We start from the raw sequence: 22,287 nt of genomic DNA, 5'->3' as shown, positions 1-22,287 counted from the left end.
TGAGTTTAAATTAATATTTTGAGAGCAACAAAGCTGAGTTCTCTGTGCTTTCTGCATCTAGTGAGATGTCATAAAATAGCTCCTGGTATGTATTTTATCTTGTGAGACTGAAACTCACTAACAGGAGCTGATTGATTGACTATCTTTACCTCTTGTGGGCTTGTCCTGCCCATCAAGAAATATCAAGAATAAGTTTCTAGAACTATATTACAAAGAATGAGGGAAAACATCCTTTAATTCACAGATCATTTTGGTTTGAAATGTTGTGTGAATCCAGTCATCCTCCAGATAAAACAGATATGGAAAACAGTGTAATTCCAGTAACTAATATCAGCTGTTAAGAGCATGTCTGGTGAAACTTGACCCATTCTTTCAATAGATAGGCCCCCAAAGCAGGAGAAGAAAGTACTTTAAAGCTCCATATGCTTTTTCTCCAAGAAGTTTGTGAGGCTTAAACACATTATGGTGAGAACTAGTTATATCCTGGTGAAAGGGATGAGTAATCACAGCATCCTTGCAGATTGCAGAGGAAATTGTGGGCACCGCAGTATGTTGGTGCTGTCATAGGCACTGAGAAAACTTGGGTTTTCAGAAGTGATGTGGCTTTACCAAGGGTTGCATACCAAGTCTTTTTCAAAGCCAAAATTAAAACATAGAACTGCACAGTGCAGTCATATGCTGGAAATTAGAAATCTCTGGTTATCTGCATGCCTGATCCGGTCCCTGGAAAAAATTCATATAGCCCAGCAAAAACTAGGCTGTATAATACAATCCAGCTCCTGAATAAAAAGCATTCATATGCTCTGTCCTCTTATCTGCCAGCAGATTTCATAACCCTGATCTAATCATACAGAGGTGTAGTGCAGGTTGCCTTATAGTCATGATCCAACAACTCCACTGACTATAGTCTCTGCATTGCAGGATGCTTTCTGGGTCGTTCTCTTGAACTTCTAAGTCGTACTCTGTTTTATTGTAACACTCCCATTGCCAATGAGGCACTCCCAAGCCTAGGGGATACATGGGTTGTTTTTGAGTGATAATGCTGTAGTCTGCATTGTGACTCTTTTTAAGGTTCTGTGTATTCTCCCATTAAGAGCTTTATTTGCCACTGTACACTGAGTAGTGAGTTGCTTAATTATTGAAAGGGAGATGTTCTTTTCAGGAAAAAACAACTTTCAGTGGATGGGAGGTCAAGGTCTGCATTCCAATGATCACTAGGCACTGACAGCACCTTTCAGCTGTCAGCCTGACACACTGTGTAGTGAAGAAAAGGATCCTAACCCAATTTTCTGCAGTTCCCTTATATCTCTGTATGACTTTCAAACTAAATGGTGTGATTACCTGAATCTGGAGCTTTCTCTTCTGCATTCAATTAAACCCTCTCTAGTAGGTGTGATGTTCACATTTGGACATAAAGGCATGTCTGAAATCAGTCTTTGGGTTGTAGGTTGATAGAGCAGCACATCATTCTTTGCTTCCTATAGCCATAGTCCTGTCTTGTGTTGTGCAGGCACAGGACTAAATCCATGTCCAGATTTCTGTTCAAGGCAGTAGACCTTGGACTATTTATAAATTCAAAAATGTTGTTTATTTAATGATTTGTATGTAGGGCCTCAGAGAGAAAAACCCAGTCTATGAGGGGAGCCTCTAGACTACGGCAGAACATAAAATCTAAAGTGAAGAAACTTAGTTACTTGTATGTTTCATTAGTATGGCCGTTTGTAGATTTCCAAAGGGAACATACAACGAATACTTACAAGAGCTTTAGTTGTAGAATTAAGAACAGAGAACATCAATTTCAGATTTACATTTATCTATACAACCTGAATTCTGCCTTTCCCAGGTCTGACTAATTTATGTACTGGGATTGTAGGATTTACCTTCACCCCCACTGCTGCAAACCACCAGGCCAGTGGCTGCTCTATCAGCACCATTACAGGAGCAGAGGATAAACTATGCAAAATGATCTTTAAAAGACTCCATGCATGCTTTTTCCTCCTTGTGTGTGTTCTCTAGGATGACATTTAAGTTTTCATGCTTAACAGGAAAGCATTTTCTCTGTGTGCAGACAGCCATAAAGGGCTCTGGACATGAACAGAGCCCATCATTGATGAATATGGATGGTCATCTCCAAATTGATGATTGTAAAATCAGGATGGCATAAAAAGGACCAAAGAAAAAAATCAACATATGCTGCTGCATTTAAAATTATTAACTATATATCACCAGTAACTGTCTGTTCAGCTTACAATGCTTTCAGGTAAAAATCAATTCCAAGGACTTTATGAATCAAGTAGTCTTTACTGGCATGAATAAAAAGACTATAAAGCAAATTATTTCAGGATGGATTCTCTGGAATAGCAAGGATCAGAAATGCATCTTGATCCTTCTAAGGTTTAGCATAAGAAGAAATGATAGTCACAGTATATTTTCACAGAAAGCCTGTGTGTACTGAAAGCGCTTAAAATTAATTTTGCTGTGGAAAACAGGCTGTGCAGGAAAGGTTTTGCTGCAAACCCACCCCCTGCCAAAAAAAGCCAAACCAACCAACCAAACCAAACCAAACCAAACAAAACAAAAAAAAAAAAAAGGGGTGGGGGTGGACCTGCTAGAGAAGTCATCTCAGTCTAAAGCAATATTGCAAAAGTCCCTGTTTGTTTTCTTCCAGGTTCTTATAATAGGCTTGCCAAGATGTGGCCACAGCAAAGGGCCAGAGGCTGCTTTGGATTTTTTCCATCTTCTCGGTGAGATGGTTACCAAAGATTCCCCTGGACTACTAAAAAAACAAAAAAACCCAAACCAAACAAAACAAAACAAACAAAAAAAACCCCACCAAACAATAAAACCCCCAAAAAACCAAAGAGCAGAAAGCCCACGCTGTTGGATGCCATCTGCTGTTCCTGTGCAGCAGTTTATTCCATTCCCTGCCCAGCCCTGGGCAGATGGTGTCCATTCCCTCCCAGCCCTCTCGAGGGACAGGGAACCTCAATGCCGCCTCTGCGCGGGGAATGAGGGATGGAGGTGCCGCGGACTGGGGCGACCTGAGAGGAGGCTCCGGGGGTGATCCCCGGCCCCGCGGGGGCGGCCTTGTCCTGCAGCCCTGCCCAAGGAGCTGCCTCCCGCCTGGGCTGGGCCGGGCAGGTGCTTGTTTTCCCCGGCGGGAAGATGGAGGCGGCGGGCGGGGAGCCGTGATCGCCGCGGGCTGCGCCGTGAGTGTTGGCGGGGAGAGGAGGCGAAGGGACGGGAAGCGGCTGCAGGTCCCGGCGCGGCCCCGCCGCGGGGAGCGGGACGGGCTGCGGGCGCCGCGGGCAGGGGAGGGTGGGAGCGGTTTTGGGAGGTGGGGTTTGGAAACCTCTTCCACAGGCTGCCGCTTGCGATGACCCCGGGGGGAAGGAGGAGGCGGCAGGGGGGGATCGGCTCAGTGAATGAATGGGCGGCAGCGGCGGAGGCTCCTCTGCTCAATGGCTGCTGGGCTGATACGCGCCAGCCCCGCAGCCGGTGCCTCCCTCGCCCTCCCGTATTTTGTCTCAGGCTCGCCTCGCTCGGGGCTCCCCAGACATGTTCAACCAGCAGCAGTTCCAGCAGCAGCTGCTGCAGCTCCAGCACCTCCTCCAGCAGCAGCAGCAGCACCATCACCACCCTCCGGCGCAGCAGGGAGGCCGGTAAGCGCCGCTACGCGAGGCCGGGGATCCGAGGCCTGTCCCGGGGGACCGCTCTCCTCCGCCTCCCTGCGCTCCGTCCGTCCTCGCCGCGGCGGGGCTGGTGCGGGGCTGCCCTCCCCTGGTGGGGAAGGCGACAAAGGGAGGCGGGCGGGGGTTGGGGGGCGCGGGCCGCGATCGGGGCCGAGCCTGGAGGCACCGAGGGGGCCGGGGGTGTGGGAGGCAGGGCGGCGGCCCCTGTGGGGTCTTGCCGTGTCTCCTCAGCACTCCGGGGACCCCTGTCCGCCGTCCGGGGCTGGAGTCCCCGAGAGCCCGTGGGTGACCCCGGCAGTCCGTGTAGGAGCGCTGGGTGGGTGGATGCTCCGAGCCGAGCGTCGCCCCTCGGGGCGGGCAGGGCAGCCGGGGCTCGGGGAAAACGCCTTCTCCTGCAGAAACGCAACACTCATGGCCACCCTCAGCAGACACGAGCACTTTATTGTTTTATTGTTGAACTTAAACTGTTTATTTATTTGCTTTCTCTGGCTGGGTCTGCTTCTGTGGGTGCGATGATTGAACTTATTTCTGCAGTGGCACCAGCGCTAAGGCTGTGGCTGAGCACGGTGGGGCAGGGACAGGATGGAGAAAATTGTGTTTTGTTTGTGAAGGAAGAAAGACCATTTGCCAGAAAATAACCACGATTTTCCAAAAAAAAATACAAGATGTGAAACAACTTAAATAGGAGCAGTTGTCCCCGATGATCTGAGACTTGTAGAACCAGCATAAATTCTCTGAAATAATGCATTTATTTGTAGTTACTGTTATCTTTAAAGCCTTATTCTTTGCAAATTCAAAGAGATGGGATGTGAATTTAGGAAGAAATTTAATTTGTTATTTAAGGAATTATTGTATTATTTTATCCTTATAAGGCATTTGTCTGTGAGGTAAGCGTGGGAAATTTTCTCTTTTACTAGAAATATGAACCTGCAAATCTTTTTACCATTTTTATATGTTTTATGCTATAAAAAAAGCTGCACTTAAAATGCCAGTGAGGGGCTGACTGCTAGATAGCACGACTGCATCTTACACCTTTAAAAGTATGGTTTTTGCGGTATAAATATCTCAGCTCAGAGACTGGAACAATCTAGAGCAGCAAATGTGAAGATGAGCTGCTGTGAATTCTGTTAAAGGGGTTGGGTTTTTTGTCAGGGTGGATATTTCGATCCGTGTTTGTACCTCTCTTCAGCTCTGACAGATTCAGCTGTGTCAGCAGCGTGCATAGAGGTGGGCCTGACCTTGCAATCGCCTGAAGAAGTGCCTGCCAGTTTCCTCAGACTTTTCTCTCGCGTCTGCTCCACCCTCCTTAGAACTGGAGAGTTCTTCCCCGCTGCTTCTTCCTCCTCGTGTTTTAAATATGAAGGCCGTGCTTTATTTTTCCATCTGGTTCTTGCAGTTAGGGGGCACCATTGACAGTTCTGACCTGTCTGGCTCCGTGTGGGAGGTGTTGGTTTTGGGAAAACGAGCTCTAAGCTACTGCAAAAACTCTCTGTTTTTTAGAACTTTTTTGTTGTCGTGTTAAATGTAGCTGCTGATCTAGATCACTCATTTCTCCTGACGGGTGCTGCATAATTCTGTAGAACCGCAGTCAGCTCCTGGGCTTTTTTTATGCTGCTTGGGAGGCTCTGTGTGGGCTTGGTGCTAAGGAGTTGTCTCTGACCTCAAATTCTTTGATAGACAATCTGTCAGCTTTGGAAATTCCAGCAGAGTGGAGGAAAGAGGATACAGTGCCAGTGCATGGTGTCTTTTCATGCATGTATATCAGCCTTTCAGCTGTTTGCCCCTCTGTTTTATGCCTGGAATGGAAGGGTACAGTTTTTATTGGGTTCTCATGATTAATGCCTTCTTTTCCAGGGGTTTGCCGGCACCGCAGCAGCAACAGATGCTGAGCTTACGGGCAACAAATCAGCCATCGCTGCTCAGTGCCAATCCCATGCTTCAGCGGGCCTTACTCATGCAGCAGATGCAAGGTACTGTCGTTATGGGAAACGCTTACTTACTGGAGTTATTTAATCATCCTCTTGGACTGAAACCATACCATGGCTATTTCCTGCTGAACCAGTGCAGTTCTTGTACTTGGCAGTTCTGTTTGTTGTTGTCTTTTTTTTTTTTTTTTTCCTTCCATCTCCTCTTTAAATTAGTCCGTAGTCCTCAGAACAGAGGTTCTTCAGTTGTTGAAAATCACATGTCCCCAGCTGTTCACAGCTGGGAATAGCACTAGGAGGTATCAGGTTAGCTACTAAATACATGCCTTCCCTTTTAGGCTTGATGGAGCAAGTATTTTTTCATCAATATATTTAGATCAAATACAGAGATTTTGATTATTTGTTTGTCTTTCTTGGTTGCAACGTTAATGCCACTTATTTAATTATCTGTTACGTACACACTAACCTTGTTTGCAGTAGATTCTTGTCTTTGTCCAAGGTTAGTGCAGTACAAACAAGTTAAGGATATTAAGGTAGAAGATGGTTTGGGTGTCAGTTGTATTGTGAAATTTTGATTCTCTGAAGTGACTGTAATTTCAATGGTGGGGAATATCTCTGTCTTTCCGTTATTGTGTTTCCACAAGTAGATTTTCCTTTTCTTTTTGTGTTTTCAAAACAAATTTATGAAGCTGCTTTAATAATATAATTACTAATGTAAAGATAATAGGAACAAAGATATGTTTTTGTTTTTTGCTCATGTCTTAACCTGACAGTTCTTTTCAACACAGAAAATCAGTACCTGGGATAGTTTTCAAGTGCCTAGTCTAGATTAATGCCTGCAATTTCTACCTTGCCTGTGAATCATGTCCAGATGTGAAGACAAAAGATTTATTCTGCATGTCGTTAACTCTCCTTTTGTTCTCTCTTACCCATTTAATGAGAGGGCTCTCTAGTGACTCCAGTGGCTCTCCACAGATCTCTCTCAGGTTGAAGGGAAAGTGACAGTGAGAAAGGACAAGCCATGCTCTGATGATTGGTGTTCATATATCGTTGTCAGGAAAAACTGTGACTCCAGTCTTCAGTCAGTCATGCTCCTTCTAGATACGTTTGCAGTCAGCTGGTGTTTTTCCCTGAATCTTTTATTGAGGAGTTGTATTTAAATAGTGTGCCAAGGGCTTGGGGCTAATTAGATAGAGCAGGATAAGATATGTTAATGAACACTTTACATGCACTTTGTCTTAGTGTTGCTCGTCTTCACCTCTCCATGGAGTCGTGACTTCTCTCAATCACCTACCTCAGGGAGCCACAGGTACCATGGAATATGGTTGCCAATGTCCATGTGGCCCTTTTTGTGATATGAATTTTTTGGCCATTCAGGTTTGGGTTACATGTAAGAATATCTGATGCTGTGCCATTTCTGTCCCTGGGAAGCATCAGCATAAATAATTCATTGGCTGTGTGTGGCTTCAGCAGTGGGAATAGGAAAAGATAAATACTTCAAACTGAAACAGATGTCTGGTTCTTTAAAGGTGTCAAACCGAGAGCAGAAGATGATTTCTTGTGTTAGATTTAATTTTTTTTTAATATAGCTGTGCCCTTCTACAGTAAGGGATTATATATGGGAAGTAATAATAGATTAAATTGCTTTTGAAGACAAACATAGGGAATGCTTCCGATTGTGTTGCAGGCTTTTAAGAGTGTAGCATGGTTTTTCAGGTGTTGGGTGCCTGTTTCCAAACTTTGCTGCCCTGTTTTGACAGCTGCTATAAAGCTGGAGTATGCACTAATTCAAGTGAGAGAGAAAAAATGGCAATTGAAGTCCAGGTTCCCTGAATGATGGGAGGGTATTTTCTTTCTGAGGGTATAGCTGAGGCATCTGGGCCTCTCCATTCCCTCACACCTGAAATAGGAGTGACAAGGATTGTCTTCAGAAGAAATTTTTGACACTTGGTTAATAGTCTGTGGATGCTGAACTCTTCAGAAAGCAGAGTATTATAATTGGAAATGGCAGAGTCTCAAGTGTCAGAGCTGAGGTTGACATGTTGAGCTTGCATGACAACCAGGTGGCAGAGAGGACTGTGGGATTTTTTTTTTTTTTAAGTTTGGTGTTGTTTTAAATGAAATGCTGGTAATGGCTTGTTTTAAAGAGCTTCAAGCTATGGTGTGGGCAGTCAGCTGCCCAAATGTGGGGTGAATTTTCCTTTTTTTACAGAGAGTTTTTCTAAAACGAGACCTTTTTTGTTGCAAACACGAATGCTAATGTGCTCAGATCAAATAATTGCTCTAATGATCTTTGCCTGGAGTGACAATTATAATTAAATAGCCTGATCCATAGTAATGGTTGCTATCACATCAAATCATTCCGTGTGCTGAAGAGGGTAGAGCACAGAGCACCTATGCAGTGCCCAGTAAAGGGCAGGGTCATGTGTAGAGGAGCCCTTCCCTTCTACCTGCTGCTTGTTTGGGTGGAAGATTTTCTCTCTCCTTTGCATAGCACAGGGTGGTGAAATGCTGTGTTTGCATTTATAGGAAACCTGCGTGGATTTAACATGACAGCGCCAGCACTGCAGCAGTTCTTCCCTCAGGCTACAAGACATTCCCTCCTGGGACCACCACCTGTTGGGGTCTCCTTAAAGCCAACTCGGCTGGGCTTCCCCAGCCTCCCATTCCAGCGGCAGAACCGGACCTTTCGCAAGGTGGGGCTGTGCTTTCCAGCTGCTGGGGAGCTTTGTGCTCCTTTTACGCTTGCAGTTGTTGAGTGCATAGTAGGCGGAGTACAGAGGAGAAGGGAGAGAGCCTTACAAAGAAAATAATGTTTTGCACCATGCTGCTGACACAGAAATGCAGAAATCATTCCATCCCAAAGGCTTTTGTAGTCCATATTTGCATTTACAATGCAAAGGTTTCTTGTCATTACTTGCCCAAGAGAGAGAATTCTCCATGATAGAACTGTTTAAACCTAGGATATAAAAGGAGCCTTTAGAGGTATCAGCTTAAAAGTAATTACAATAGAAGAAATCCTGGCTGAGTGCTTTGCTGTTCCAAAGCAGTTTGTTGCTCTCAAACAACTTGCTCCTACTATGGACACTCCACCTCTTTGGGCTGTTCTCCCACCTTTTAAGATCAGACTCTTATTTGTCCTTGTGGATTTTGTAAAATCTGCAATTCTTGTTTTGTGAAAACCTTTCTCACTTTCCGTCATTAAGACCTCTTTTGTATCCTGGAAATGGTTCTTGGGATGACTGCTACTTGCCTCCTCTTAGATTAGCTTTGGCATATTTCATCCCAATCTGTCAAAAATATGTGGTGGATAAGGTAAACTCTCATTCTTGGACTGTCCTCCAGAGTCAAAAGAAAGGGAATTACTTTGGACTATCCTTTTCCCTGCCCATGCACCTCTTACCAGAATTCCTCTAGCATGATCCTACTCTCTGCAAGCAGCTGGATTTCCTACAGCTGCTGCTTAAAACACTGGGCACATGTCCTGACTGCCTGTGGAACTGAAATACCTTGCTCTCTTTGACCATGTAAGCTTGCCTTAGGTGGGGCAGTCCATTGTGAGCCATCTATTCCTTTCCATTATCACTGGAATTCCTGTTCCTGCCCCACAGTAAAACTCTGGTGCTTTAGGCAGTGTGTGTTAAGGATTAAGAGATGGCAGTGACTCTCTGTCCTTTGCAGGACTTCCAGAGGATTCCTGACAGGAAGCGGGAACTAGATCCTGGTTCTTCATCTCAGACACAAGGTGATGACAAAATGGAAATTCCAGAGGGAATGCAAGCAGGGTCAGAGCAGAACAATTCCTCACCATCCACAGGTAAGGGGGAGCCTGTAGTGAAATAACTGCTTGCAAAAATGATAAACATCTCTTGACCAATCCTGCAGCAAAAACTGGAGATGATTTTAGGCCTAATCAGCTATTTTTCTCTCTAATTGTAAATACTTAAACTGCTTTTGATAGCTCTCTGCTATGTGCTTCATGTACCACTTTTACCTGATTTTTTTTTTTTAATGAGCCTATTCCATTTCTCTTGCATGGATGCCTCTCAGAAGTCCCTTTTGACACTGAGTTCTGTTTAAGATTGGGTGGGGGGGAAAGAAAACTGGTCTGAAATTAAAGCTTTCACATATCCTTACCCTTGCTGAAGTCAATATCTCATGCAGCCAAACACATCAAGCAGAACCAGTTACAATCAGCTAAGAAAGAGATGAGTTGAGAGTCCTGGTGCCCCACTTGTCAAAACAGAAACTGCTGGCACTGAGTATCTTGATATCAGATACAACACAGATGTGGGAATGTCATTTCTGACTGAGGAGTGCACGATTTAAAACTGCAGGCTTTGATGAGGTTGTGACCAGGGAATATGCAGCAGTGAAAACTGTCTTATTAACTGGTTGCTGTCAGGTAGGTGTGCCACCTTGGCTTATATTAATGTTCCCGTGATCATGGCTCTTGTCACTTAGGTACAGGACTGAGACCCATTTAGTAGATATGAACACAGATTTCTTTTTTTGATCAACACCTCATACAGTGACATTGCAATAAAGCTCAAATGTTTGAGGTCATTATCTAATCTTGTCAGAGCAGCTCATAAATTCAGAATCAGCAAGTATTTAGTATTATTTGCTCTAAGAGAGCCTCATTGGCATTTGCCATTCAGATATGGAACACACCCAAGGTGGCATGATCTGTTTTGCTAAGGAAGTCTCCTTCTGTGTTCCTGCAGAGCCAAGAACTCCAGCAGAGTCTGTGTTGAACACTGAGCCTGCAGCAAAAAGACTGAAGAGGTATTTATTGAATGGGGTATTGAGATAGTTACTGACTTTAGAATTGAAGTCTAATTTAATTTTCTGATAATTAGGGCTGTATACTCTAATGGCCTGATGTCTAGCATGTAAGAGGTATTTCAGATGCTTGTGAACAGCTTGCTTCAGAAAATCTTGTGGTGCTTGCTGAGATACCAGGTGTTGTGGGGTCTCTGCTAGGGAAAGAATGAAAAATGAGAGATGGAGCTCCTCTAGATGTGCAACAAAGCTGTGTTTGCTCATGTATTCTTCTGCCAGGATCCCTGTAAGAAGCATAGAGGTTCTTTTCTGTTCTGGTGTATTACTCTAAGGTTCTTCCCTAAATGTAAAAAAAAGTGAAATGAGCAGAAAGGGAAAGAAAGCCTTGGAATATATTAGGTTACAGTAGGTGTACAAGAGGGTAGTTTATTTTGAGAAATTATAAAGGAAAGGGAATCAATACTCCCTGGTATCCAAGCCTGTATCCATGAGCCTTGAGTTCTGTATCCCTTCTGCAAAGGTTGCCTTGCCAGTATCTCTGTCTGTTGGGTAAAAATAGACAAAGGCAATCCTATTATCCCCCAGGGATGCGCGGCAGGCTGGCCTTGGCAGGCCCAGCCCGGCTCTCCCGGCCTCCCGAGGGTGCGGCAGGGACAGGCAGGGCTGCATTGCCATCTAGTGGGAAGGCACCTCGCGGAGTTCCCGCTGCCATCTGCACCGGGCTGCTCCTCTCCCAGAACTGTCACCCTTGGCTGGTGTGGAGGGAGAAGAGGAAGGAGAGAATACAGATTTCTGTAGGCACTGACTTGAGAATTCTCCAGCATATGTTAACGACGATGAGTCAGGACTCCTGGGCCCTCTTACCTTCCCTGACAGGCGTTCACCGCCTGCTTTTGGACAAGTTTCCTCACCTCGCTGTTTCCCATCTGTAGATTACAGATTAATGGATAGCTTTAGGGGGAATATTCCAGGATTACATTATCAAGGTAATATCCAAACATCAAAGTAAAACATTAAAGAGTGGTAAATATTGTGTGCTCAGGGACCATCGTGAGTTATGGACTCTGATTAGCAAGAAAGTGAATAAATTAAATTAAAGCTAGGTCGAATACATTTGAGTGCATGCTTTGTTAATCTGTTTGCCAAAGCTAATTTAATTTTAATTACATTAATATTTAGCAGGGTATTAATCAAAGTCCTGTTACACGCACTGAAAACAAGAGTCAAGTCTGAGGAGTGACAGCTCTCACTGCAGCAAGCCAGCTATTAGGAAAATTCTTTCCTAAGCTGCAGTTAGGGACTGCCAGATTTGATGCATATATTATGGCTGGTATTTACCTAGAATAGATCATTCCTTAGCTTCTTCTAGTATCTTCCAATGAACAGATGAAGGATCTGTGGAAAAAAAAATAGTTTACTGTTCTCATACTGCCCTTCACAAATGAAAAGGGCATTCCCCCCTTCTATGTCGTAAAATTGTATTTCATGCTTCATTGTTCCATTTCCCTTTAGCCAGAAATACCAGCCTCCTTCTTCATTTCAGGTTTTTCCCACTTCTGCCTTTGCTCCTATGTACCATCTGTACACCTGGAACAACATCCTCATTCCAGTGCAGAAAGCACTCATCATCTTCAAATCCTCCTTGAACACCCACTTCTAGCATGGCATGACAAGTATCCATAGAATACCATTTCCTCTGTAAATCATGCTCGTGGTGGCTTTTGCTCCCTTAGCTCGCTCCTTAGGTTTGCAGTTCAGGCTGCAAACCCTCGCCCTGAGTGCTGGCACCCACCATCTGTGTGTGGTACCGTTAGCGTTGAGCCTGCTGGCAGCACCTGACAAATAATGTTAATGCCAGTCACTCTTGTTTAATTCGTGTTTGCAGTGCCCAAACCCTGCTGCATATTTATAGCTGTGTAACCCAGTTCCCTTATCACTCACCAATCCGATAAATTATGCGGCGTGCGTGCGCGGATAGCGGGAGTGCTACCTGTGCTATCTGCTGTCCTGCTTGTGCAGAAGGTGCTGCTCCCTCTTGGCAGAAGGACACCAGCAGGTGGGAATTTGAGCCGCCCTCAGAGCAGACAGTCAAGTCATGGTGGAAAGTTAGTCCTGACAGAAAAATGGGGATGTAGAAAGAGACCGCAGAGAACACTTTGTGCCCTCTGGAAGTCAGACATTTATTCTCAAAAGTCCCCTCAGGAGCACTTTTCTCCGTAGCAGATCACCAAAAGCAAGGCCCTTTTGATTTGCATCTTGTAGAGTTTCACTTCCCCCACAAGCAGAGCTGTAGGGACTCTGAAATGAAACACGACTGGTATGAATAGAACAGGCAGCCGTGGTGAAATCCCTGTAAAGGCACCATGGAGAACTCCTTCAGTGCTAATAGGTCTCTTCTCTCTGTACAGAGCAGCCAGGAGCACTGTCCAGGTGTTGCAATTTCCCTACAGGTCACCAGTCATGACAGGAGAGAGCTCTCAGAGCTCTTATTGAGAATATTTCTTGTATGAACTTAATTCCCTTCAGGCTTCTTGCAGGAGAGGGCAGCCAACCAAAAAATCAGTTGTAGCTTTCTTGTCCAGATTGTTGCTGTTTCTGAATCCATCCTAGAACACATTATTTTATTTATTTCTGCCAAATTCTTGCCTGAAATACCACTTCCAGTAGCTTATTGATTTGGGAGTTTAGTGGAGAGTGTGGTAGGTTAGACCCCAGCCTGTGCCTTGGTGTGCCTTTTGAAGCTCCTGTCTGTAACATGGCAATTAAGGTACTTTTCTTGATATCCTTGAAGTGTGGCTGGCGAGTCTGCATTAGAGGATGCCACAGACAGCAAGAAAGCAGGAGTCTCGTGCACCCATGTCCAAGCTGATGGTGAGTTGCTGAACCCTGTGATTTGAACCTTTAGGGCACTCCTTGCTGGAACTGAACCTATAGGTCTCATGGGTCTACAGAAATGTTCTTCCCCCAGTTGTACAGGATGGGGAAAGGAGGATAAAAATCTAGGAACCAAATACAAACTATGTCCCCTAATTACCCCTGTTACCTGCCAAAGGCAAATGATTGGATATTTGTCTTAATTATTAAGGGTAAGGAGAAAGGTTTGTGAACTGGCTTATGGCCAACAATGCTGTGAAGAAAGCTCCCTGACTTCACTCACCTGCTGCTCTGTTTTTCCTGTCGTTGCTGTTTTGATTTAAGACTGCTAAAAGGACTCTTCCCTTCTTAGGTACAGACAATGCAAAGGAGTACACAGCTGAAGATCCCTCCAGAGAGAGAAAATTCTCTGAGGAACCGAAGGCTCCTGAGGTGAGCAGACACCGCTCCATGCAGGGGTGGTGCAGAACATACAACCTCCCCCTCCATCCTGGAGAAGCCCGTTGCCACTGGGAACCAGCTGGCACCCACGTCTGGAGCTCTGTCTCCTGCTGTAAGCTGTTGTCCCTGGCAATAAGGCATAATATGTCTGCAATTAGTGCACAGTCTGCTCTGACTTGCTGCTTTTGTACCTCTGCTGGCCTGTTCCTTACCTACTGCTGCCTATGGATGGGGCATTCATTAAGATTTTTGTATTCAGCTGGAAAGATAGAAAGCTGAGTAGAAAGAGTTACTTAAAACTCTATGTGCGGAGTGCCATAGCTAAATACATCTTTCATATTGCTAAAGAGCAAGTGTAAAAAGATTCAGGTGGTGTTAAAAGATGCGACCTGAGAGTCTTTTGCATGAAATACGTGGCCCCCATGCTAGATGTTAAATCAGGACCTCAGGCTGTGTAAAGTTGTGAGCAGACAAAGATTTAACCTCAGGTGTGAATCAGACTTGACAGTCTTCCATAATTGGAGACATTTATTGATGTGATCAAATGTATCATCCTGCCCATGTCTGAGTTCCTGACTCCATCAGGTGTTGTGCTGAGTAGGCTTTAGTTTTGCTGGGGAGAAACATGAGCTGATTGTGTCCCTTAGCAACAATTGTTTGTGGCTCCAGTCCCCAGAGACTGGATCATACAGTGGCTGCAGAAACAACCATCTGTGCTAATAGGGCTGCTGCTTTGACACAGGGATCGCTGATTTAGCAGCTTTGGGAGGAGTGTGTATCAGAGTCCTGATCAGCCTCCTGTGGGCTCAAGCTTAAGTGCATTTTCCTAAAGGATAAAGAGCTCAGGTGACGTACAAAAAGCAGGGGTAATTTTTATTCTACTGAGGAATTGAACTTAATGTTCACTCCTTCTTTTGACAGGTGTTGAGCTCTGGAGGTTCACTGAAAGTGACTATTCAGCAGAGCAGTGAGAGCAGAGCTATCAGTACAACAGCTCTGAAACCAGGGCACTGGGCCTGCGACGTGGGCACAGCTGATCCCAACCCGGAATCTGTCCTTAAATTCTACTGTTACATCTGCAAGACCAATTGCTGCAGTCAGCAGGTAAAAATGCACAGGTCTGACAGGGATCCAAGTGGTCAAGAGATGGGAATTAGATGGTTGATCTCTTGTAAGCAAGGGCTTGTGTTTTAGGAACAAGGAACATAAGAAATGATGACAAGTATGCAGATAAAATAAACCTCTCCTGAGAGCAGGCAAGCAACCTGCTAGAGAGAGAATGTGGGTGGATCCACAGGCAGCCATGCTCTTAAGCTTTTATATTTCATTGTTAAACAGCAGTCAAAAGAAAGGAAAGCATAGCTCATACCTATTATTTTCTGTGTTTTGGATACATTTAAAAGGATTTTTCTCCTAACCTCTCTTTCAGAATTTCCAATCCCACATGGCTGGAATTCAGCACCAGCAGCGACTTGGGGAGATTCAGCACATGAGCAATGTTTGTTTTGTTTCACTACTGCCCATGGTGAAACAGCAGAAGGTGCTAGCAGGAAAAGATGGGTAAGTGTTGGTCTGCAGTAGAAAATTCAATCTGAGTGTGGCCCTACATGGGTTCTAAAATTTTTCACTGCACCGGGGTGCTTCTCAGTTTAAGGTATGGTTTCAAGGGCCTTAATCTCCTTCAGGCAATTTTCTTTCTTGCTGAAGGATACCAGAGTTGACTTTGACCTGTGTAGTTTTTAATACTGTAGATTAAGTAGGAGACCTGTTTTATCTGGTGCATTTCTGTCAGCACAAGCTTAAGCAACCTGTAAGTGGGTGAGAAGTAGAGAAGATAAATTCGAGCCTATAAAGATAAGAATTGTGAAGAAAACAATGCCAGGGACAGATTGCTACCTGCAGTATTCCATGGAGAATGCAAAAGGTGTGACTTACAGCTCTATCTGTTGTCACTTCAGAGAGACCCAGCAGCGGTGGTGTAACACGTGTCAGGTGCATTTCACAGGGGACCTCATCAAACATCGCAGGACCCAGGAACACAAGGTAACAGCCATAGCATGGACTTCATTTTGTACTGACCTTTTGTCTGGGGATTAAATGGAAGTGTGTAGCACCTCCTGCTCCCCAAGCAGCAAAGAAGTGACTGAAGTGGAGGGTGCATATTAAGTTCAGCCAGTAACTCCCTCTCTAAGGGCACTGCAGTGTTACCTCCTGCCTCTGGCATCGTTTGAGCTTTCAGTTGTCATGACGTGTCACTATGGCCTGAGGTGCCTCTAGTCTGTAATTCTTGACTTTTCTTAAGAAATATGGCTTATCATACTCAACCTAATCAATTGAATGGAGGAGTCGGTGGGCAGCCTCTTTAAGTTAACTTCAGGCAGTTCAGCATATTTATTGACTTTTAGTGAAGAAGTGACAGCACCTATTTTTAGACATACTTTTGGTCTGCATGTTTTTCATCTTTTTGGTGGATAAGAGTTAAGAAGCCCTTCCTGCTGAAAAAACTATTTTCTGTGTGGTCTCCCAGGATGTGGGGCTTTGTTTCAAGATTCATCTGCATTCCTCCAAAGCTGTGCCTCTTGTGACTTACAGAATTGTCTCTCTTTCCTTAGCTGGCCAAACGCTCGCTTCGTCCTTTCTGCACTGTCTGCAGCCGCCACTTCAAGACCCCCCGCAAGTTTGTGGAGCATATGAAGTCCCCTGAGCACAAACAGAAAGCCAAAGAGGTAATATGCCTGCATGGAGAGCTGTGCAGGTCTGGAGGCAGCTACACTGTAGAGCAGAATAACTTTCTGACTACTGTGGGGCTGAAAGGAAGATGTGCAGTTCTTCCAACCGTGTTTTAATTTTCATATTTTGCTGGATTTCAGTTGTTAGTTGTTGCTTGAAAAAGGGAGAGAGTGTTCAATGTGTCTAGAAGTAAGAGAGTTTTGTGCCTCTCTTGCAGTCCCTTCTGCTCATCACATACAATCTGTCCTGAGTCTGAGCTCTTCCTTGGTTAAATGGCAAGTGCAAAGTTGATCTGATCTTTCTTTTCTGTACTATACAGGTTAGGCTAGGAGAGAAGGAGTTGGGGAGCCCAGAAGATTCAGAGGAGTTGATCACTGTGGATGCTGTTGGCTGTTTTGAAGATGATGATGAGGAAGAGGAGGAGGAGGAGGAAGGAGGAACTGGTGAGGAGGAAGATCATGATGTAGTGCTGATGGAGAATGAGGATTCTGCTGCCAAGCAGGTATGCTGTGCAACAGAAGAAGAAATGACCTATCTGAGAATCTACTGTGGGATCCTATGACTTAGGCTGGTTGAGCTCAGGCTTTCAAGAGTTGCTCAGTCTTGCACAGCAGTAGGGTGGGACTCTCGGGTTCTTCAAGGGCACAGGATGATGTGGAAGAGAATCAGGCACTATGTGTGGGATACATGAAGGTGTTTCTGCTGGGCTGTACAGCTTCTGGTGTCTTCAGATATTAACCCTGTTGAGGAGCACAGTATTGATATAGTCTCTTTGAACAGCCCAGCAGTATCTGGGTCTGATAGCAAATGTGTAGAGGTTTAGCTTGACAAATACATTCACAGTAGAGAGCAGTTACCAAGAAGGAGGTAAATGGCTAAGCTCCTTCAGACTTGGAGTGCAAGGAGTGATTTTAACCCTTGTAACGAAGTGGTCTGCTGACATTGGGGTTTGCATCTGCCCCTGATCAAAGGCTGTGTAACTCTGTCACTGGTATGTGAATCTTCTGTTTTGCTCCCAAGCTTACCAGAAAAATGCAAGAGACTGACAATTGCTATAGATACAGTAGGCACTAATGTTCTTTTGGTTTCCAGACTGGGCTGAAGGAAGTGTCTTTGGAGGATTACGAAGGAAGTGAGAAGTATTGTCCAGACACAGCCTATGGTAAGCAAGCAGAGTTAAGCACAAAGGGCCACAGAGCCTTCTCTGGCCACATGCTCTGTAGGAGAGGATGTTCTTTACCTACTGTTATAATGACTTCTTGGGCCATGGTGCTCCAGCATCTGCATTGGACTGGTGCAGGTCACTGCTGCCTGGAGAAGAACCTCTCCTGAAAGCAGGATGTTTCTTTATTACTGTGTGATAAAACATGAGGATGTGATTGATGTTTGTCAACTGCCTTTTGCTTTGAAGAAGGATAAGAGCCAGATACATTTCTAAGGTAGGACGTGGAACAAGCAGGGCAGGAGTACTGAAGAAAGTAGGTAGCAAATGAGGGATGCTCTGGAAAGATGGAGTCGGAAAGCATATTGATTGGAATGCTTTCCAACAGAAATGCAGCTTGCAGAGAGATACTGAGCATCACTGACAGTATCAAACTCTCTGCTAGACCCAAACTGTGCATGTTTCCTCCGCTTCAGAACCCCCACGCTGTACCGAGCAGTTCCTCAGCCGTGCTGCTGGCCTGGTGGGCAGTAGTTCCTCCAGATGGCCGTGTCTGGTCCCCACCCTGTAAGCGACTGACTTCAAACCCCTAACGGCCACTTGTGTTTGAGGAGGGCAGCTCTGCAGAGGCTGTTTTGTGCCCAAGGAGAGCTCTGTTTAAACGGATCTTCCATATCGCTGTAACCTTCCACTATCGTGTGGCAGATGGAATAATGATTCATGCTGTGAATGTTCTCTGCGTGTTCCTCTTGCGCGCCTGCTGTCTTCTGCTTGGTTTGATCCCATTACATTAGATCACATGTTCTCTGTAGTTTTCCATTGTATTCTTTTCTACCTTTTCCCCCCCTTAATGCTCTGTGTAGTTTCTTTGCTCTGGCAGCCAGATTTCTCTCTGAATATCAACCACAGCCATTCCATGGTAAGACGAGATATTCAGCAAGTCATCTTGCAAATCCCTGATTAACAGAAGCAAAGCTTTCCACCTCTCCTTCTTTACTCCCATCTCCCTTCTCTTTTAACATGCTTTCATTATTTGAGTTCCATTCAATGTGATCTGTGATTTCCCTTCCCCTCCCGTTTCACAGGCCTGGATTTTCTGGTCCCCGTCGCAGGTTACCTCTGCAGGCTGTGTCACAAATTCTACCATAGCGACTCCGCTGCCCGGCTCGCACACTGCAAGTCCCTGATGCATTTTGAGAACTTTCAGGTTAGACCCTTTGGCGATTGCATGGCCTGGCATTTGTTTCCCCCGTGCGTGTCTCTCCAGTGAATCCACCACATTAGCTGTCTTGTCTCCAGCTCATTTCCATCATCCTTGGTGTCCATTGTGCTGTAGCTTTCGCCTGGTGTGCTCTGTCTTTGTCTACCTTGGCCCTTGTAGATCTAAAACCAGTTAAGTCCTGCTTCCCAGCTACTGCTGCTGTCATCTTTTTGCCTGTTTCTGGCTGGGAATTTTCCTCAGAGTGTCCGCTCTGTTTGCTGAACCTGTGGAGTCTGTCATTTAGTCTAGGCCTCTTCTCTGTTAGATTACAGGTTGGTCAAGGTGGGATTGAGCAGGAGAGAGAGGCTGTTCCTTGTAAAGAAAGCTGGTGCTTATGCATCTCCAGGTGTGATACTGCAAGAACAGCTCCTTTAGCCAAAAGTGTGGGTGTGATTCATCCAGGAAGAGGCCTGGTAAAATCAGATACCTTAGAAATCTGAAAATTTAACATTATAGACTCTTTATGTGATAGAATCTACAAGCTGGTGAGAGTCCATTTGTCCCCAGGGTCAGCCTGCAAGAGGAAGTCTGTCTGTCTATCTGTCTGTCTCTCTCTGTCTGCTGCCCTTTCCTAGAAACTCCTTAGCACAAAGCTCTGCAAACTGATGCTGTTCCTTTGCTTTTCTGGCTCCATCTAAAGAAGCTGCTTTCATATCTAAAGCTTTTCCTACTGGGCTGGCCTGGAATCTGCCTCCATTGTTCTGTCCTTGTTGACTTGCCAGGGGGTAAGGGGCCTGGATTAGTACTTGTGAAGGATACACAGGACTTGGCACTGTTTCTGCCCTACTCCCTGACCACTGCCTGGGCCCTCCTGTATGGGAGAGCACTCTTCCCTGTCCTTGGCAAGGAGGGAGGCTCCCACATCAACTTGGTCCTCTGCCTGCACCCACAATGTACTCCCAAAGACTGCTGTGCTTCCCTACCACCTTTTTAAATAGTGTTTAAAAAAAAAAACCCAAACACACTACATACACCCCTAACCCCCCAAAACTTCATGGCTTTCTTCTAGTCTTCAGACAGAAGAAACTATTCCCAGTTGGCCATTACTGCCTCCAGGAAGGGGTGGAGTGCTTTAGAATTCTGCCAGCACTCAGAGCAGTGGATTTGGAATGGGAGGAGACCACAGCTGTTCCTTCATGGTTGCTCATCCTCTCCCACTCCTGCAGCTAGTCATTTCAGGAATGAAGGAATTGGACTTGCTGTTTTCCTGGCTTGTTTTAGATCAGCATAGAGTGAAACTGCAGCAGCAACCACTTATGTCACTCTCTTGGCCCACTTAGAGCTGAAATCAGATGCTCTTCAAATGCATGCCAGAATGACCTGGGGAGTTCATGAGGAGAGTCCAGACTTACATGTCTGTAGGCAGATAACTATTATTCCTGGCTGCCTTGGGGTTGTCACAGTCTGAGTTAAATCACTGCCAGTTGCTGGGGTATTCTCAGCAGAGGTTTTCAAAGCAGAGAATTGTGTGCTCTTGAGACAATTTACAGCATCACTCTGGACGCCATTTTGCATGCCTGGACCTGCTGAGGTTTGGGTACAGTATGCCTCGACTGATGCAATTCCAATGTGATATGCTATTGTTCATATCCCATGATTTGAGGACAGAGGAAGAACAAGCCTGCAGTGATAAACTGAATTACAATGTAAAGCTGTCTGTCAGATGTGCTGTAATTCCACATTGCAGACTGGTGAAAGGCATTGTGCTCAAAATTGTTTCCTTATATTGTCAGGTGTAATGCTAGTGCCAGTCCAAAGAACCCTTTAGCAGGCAGCTGAAAGGGACTTGATTATGAAGGGAACTACTGTGGGAAAGAGTGAACTTCAGTTTGTTCCTTTAGGTCATGATCTCTCTGGGCATTGAAGACTGGATTCCTGCTAGATGTTAGCTAGCTACAGTGAGTTGTTTTCCTGAAATCCAGTCTAGAACATGTGTAGTAGCCATTTTAATCTCTTTACAGACCTCTACTGGTTCATCATGATAGTGAGTGCAAATGAGTCATTTTATTGATGATATGCTTACCTTTACTCTGTGGAAAACCCCAGTGACTTGTAATGAGATATAATGGATATGATATCGTAGCCTTCCTGTCAACAGTTCCACTGACTGTGCAGATTATATCAACAGAGTGAAGAAATACAAAGCTTTCAGCTTAAGTCTTGCTTTGGCTGATAAACATTAAATCACAGCAATAGCTGAGGGCTGTGCAGAGCCTCACATGCCTAGGGTATGTGTCCTGGCAGAAGCTGAAGCAGGAGCTGTCACTTGCACTGTTACATCTACAGAGTCCTGAGTCTGACTGACATTAACAGTTGCCAGATCATGATTTCTGTCTCGGGAACCACAGGTCTGCCATGCACTCGCTCAGCATTAAGTAATGCAAGAGGGACTTCAGTTTTTAATAAACTTTTCCTCACAGGAGCTGACCCTTCTCTGTTGAGAGCCTCAGCAGCCAGGCCAGGAGCTGCTGAGATAACTCGTGCCCCTGCCACTCACCACTGTTTTTGTACAGGTGTTCCTGGACCAGCTGCTGCTTTGCTGCAGTGACAGGAGCTGAGCTGGGCTTCTCTCTCACGTTGGTTTGTTTGTATTTACAGAGATACAAGGCAGCAAGGCATCGTGCCACAACTGCCTACCCCGAGGCTCCTTTGCATTCCCAGGGCTCCAGCTCCCAATTGCTGGATGATCCAAAACAGCCTCTTGCTACAACAGCACATACCAGCAAGAAGATGAATGATGATCATGGGATAGATAAGGAGGGCACAGAGCTGTCAGCCCTGCAAGAACAAACTTCAAGGTCTCTGGAGGGTAAGGGTGAGCTGGCCACCTCTAGGCCAGAGGGCAAGAGCCTGGCCAGTGTGACTGATGATGTGTGTGGTATCATGGTTGTAGAAGAAAGTCTACAGGACAAGTCCACTGCCACTAGTGCCGACTGCCTGTTCTCTGAGGAGAGCCACACCATAGGGGAGTCCCTGGGACGTGAGGAAGAAGCCAACACAGCCAGGCAGAGGGCAGGCACAGACGACCACCAGGATCCAGGGAGTGGAGGAGGCTTAGGCCAGAAGGAGGCAGCAGATGCAGGCCAGGAGGCAGCAGCAGAGCCTTCCTCCCTCGCCAAAGGTGAGACAGGCGGTCTCACCTCTGCTGGGTGCAGACGCTCTTCCAGGCGCAAACCCAGATAGAGTGGCCTTAAAGGAGAGCCCTTTACAATATGATATTTGCTGGAAATGTTTATTTTCTGAGTCTTTTAATAGAGCAAAACCTTCAACTTTACTGCTGTTTTTATTTTAAGAATAAATAAGCCTGGCTTTAGCGTGTCTAATACAGGATAGTGTTGCTTATTACTTGTACAGTTGGGATACAGCAGTTACGTGGAAAGACTGAGGCTTGGATTGTTGAACCTGAAAGAAGATGGT

At 45.4% G+C, this 22,287-nt stretch overlaps 1 protein-coding gene across 2 annotated transcripts; it reads left to right on the top strand.

Moving 5' to 3' along the window:
• The first annotated feature begins 2,954 nt into the window (after positions 1-2,954).
• CIZ1 (CDKN1A interacting zinc finger protein 1) lies at positions 2,955-22,195 on the top strand. Of its 2 annotated transcripts, none has more exons than XM_059864798.1 (17): positions 2,955-3,209; positions 3,532-3,662; positions 5,547-5,662; positions 8,147-8,313; positions 9,299-9,434; positions 10,345-10,405; positions 13,194-13,273; positions 13,629-13,708; positions 14,639-14,821; positions 15,147-15,277; positions 15,676-15,760; positions 16,330-16,443; positions 16,767-16,949; positions 17,540-17,609; positions 18,695-18,816; positions 21,469-21,679; positions 21,764-22,195. In XM_059864798.1, exons 1-17 carry the CDS (start codon positions 3,009-3,011, stop codon positions 22,051-22,053), a joined length of 2,361 nt encoding a protein of 786 aa, XP_059720781.1. In that variant the 5' UTR covers positions 2,955-3,008; the 3' UTR covers positions 22,054-22,195. The 2 variants fall into 2 exon arrangements, with proteins under 2 accessions (XP_059720781.1, XP_059720783.1); XM_059864800.1 differs by having other exon boundaries at positions 2,957-3,209; positions 21,469-21,668; positions 21,764-21,938.
• Positions 22,196-22,287: the final 92 nt, after the last annotated feature.

Source organism: Haemorhous mexicanus, chromosome 21, assembly GCF_027477595.1.
Source record: "Haemorhous mexicanus isolate bHaeMex1 chromosome 21, bHaeMex1.pri, whole genome shotgun sequence".
Lineage (NCBI taxonomy): Eukaryota > Metazoa > Chordata > Aves > Passeriformes > Fringillidae > Haemorhous > Haemorhous mexicanus.
This window is presented reverse-complemented; position numbering and strand designations above follow the sequence as displayed.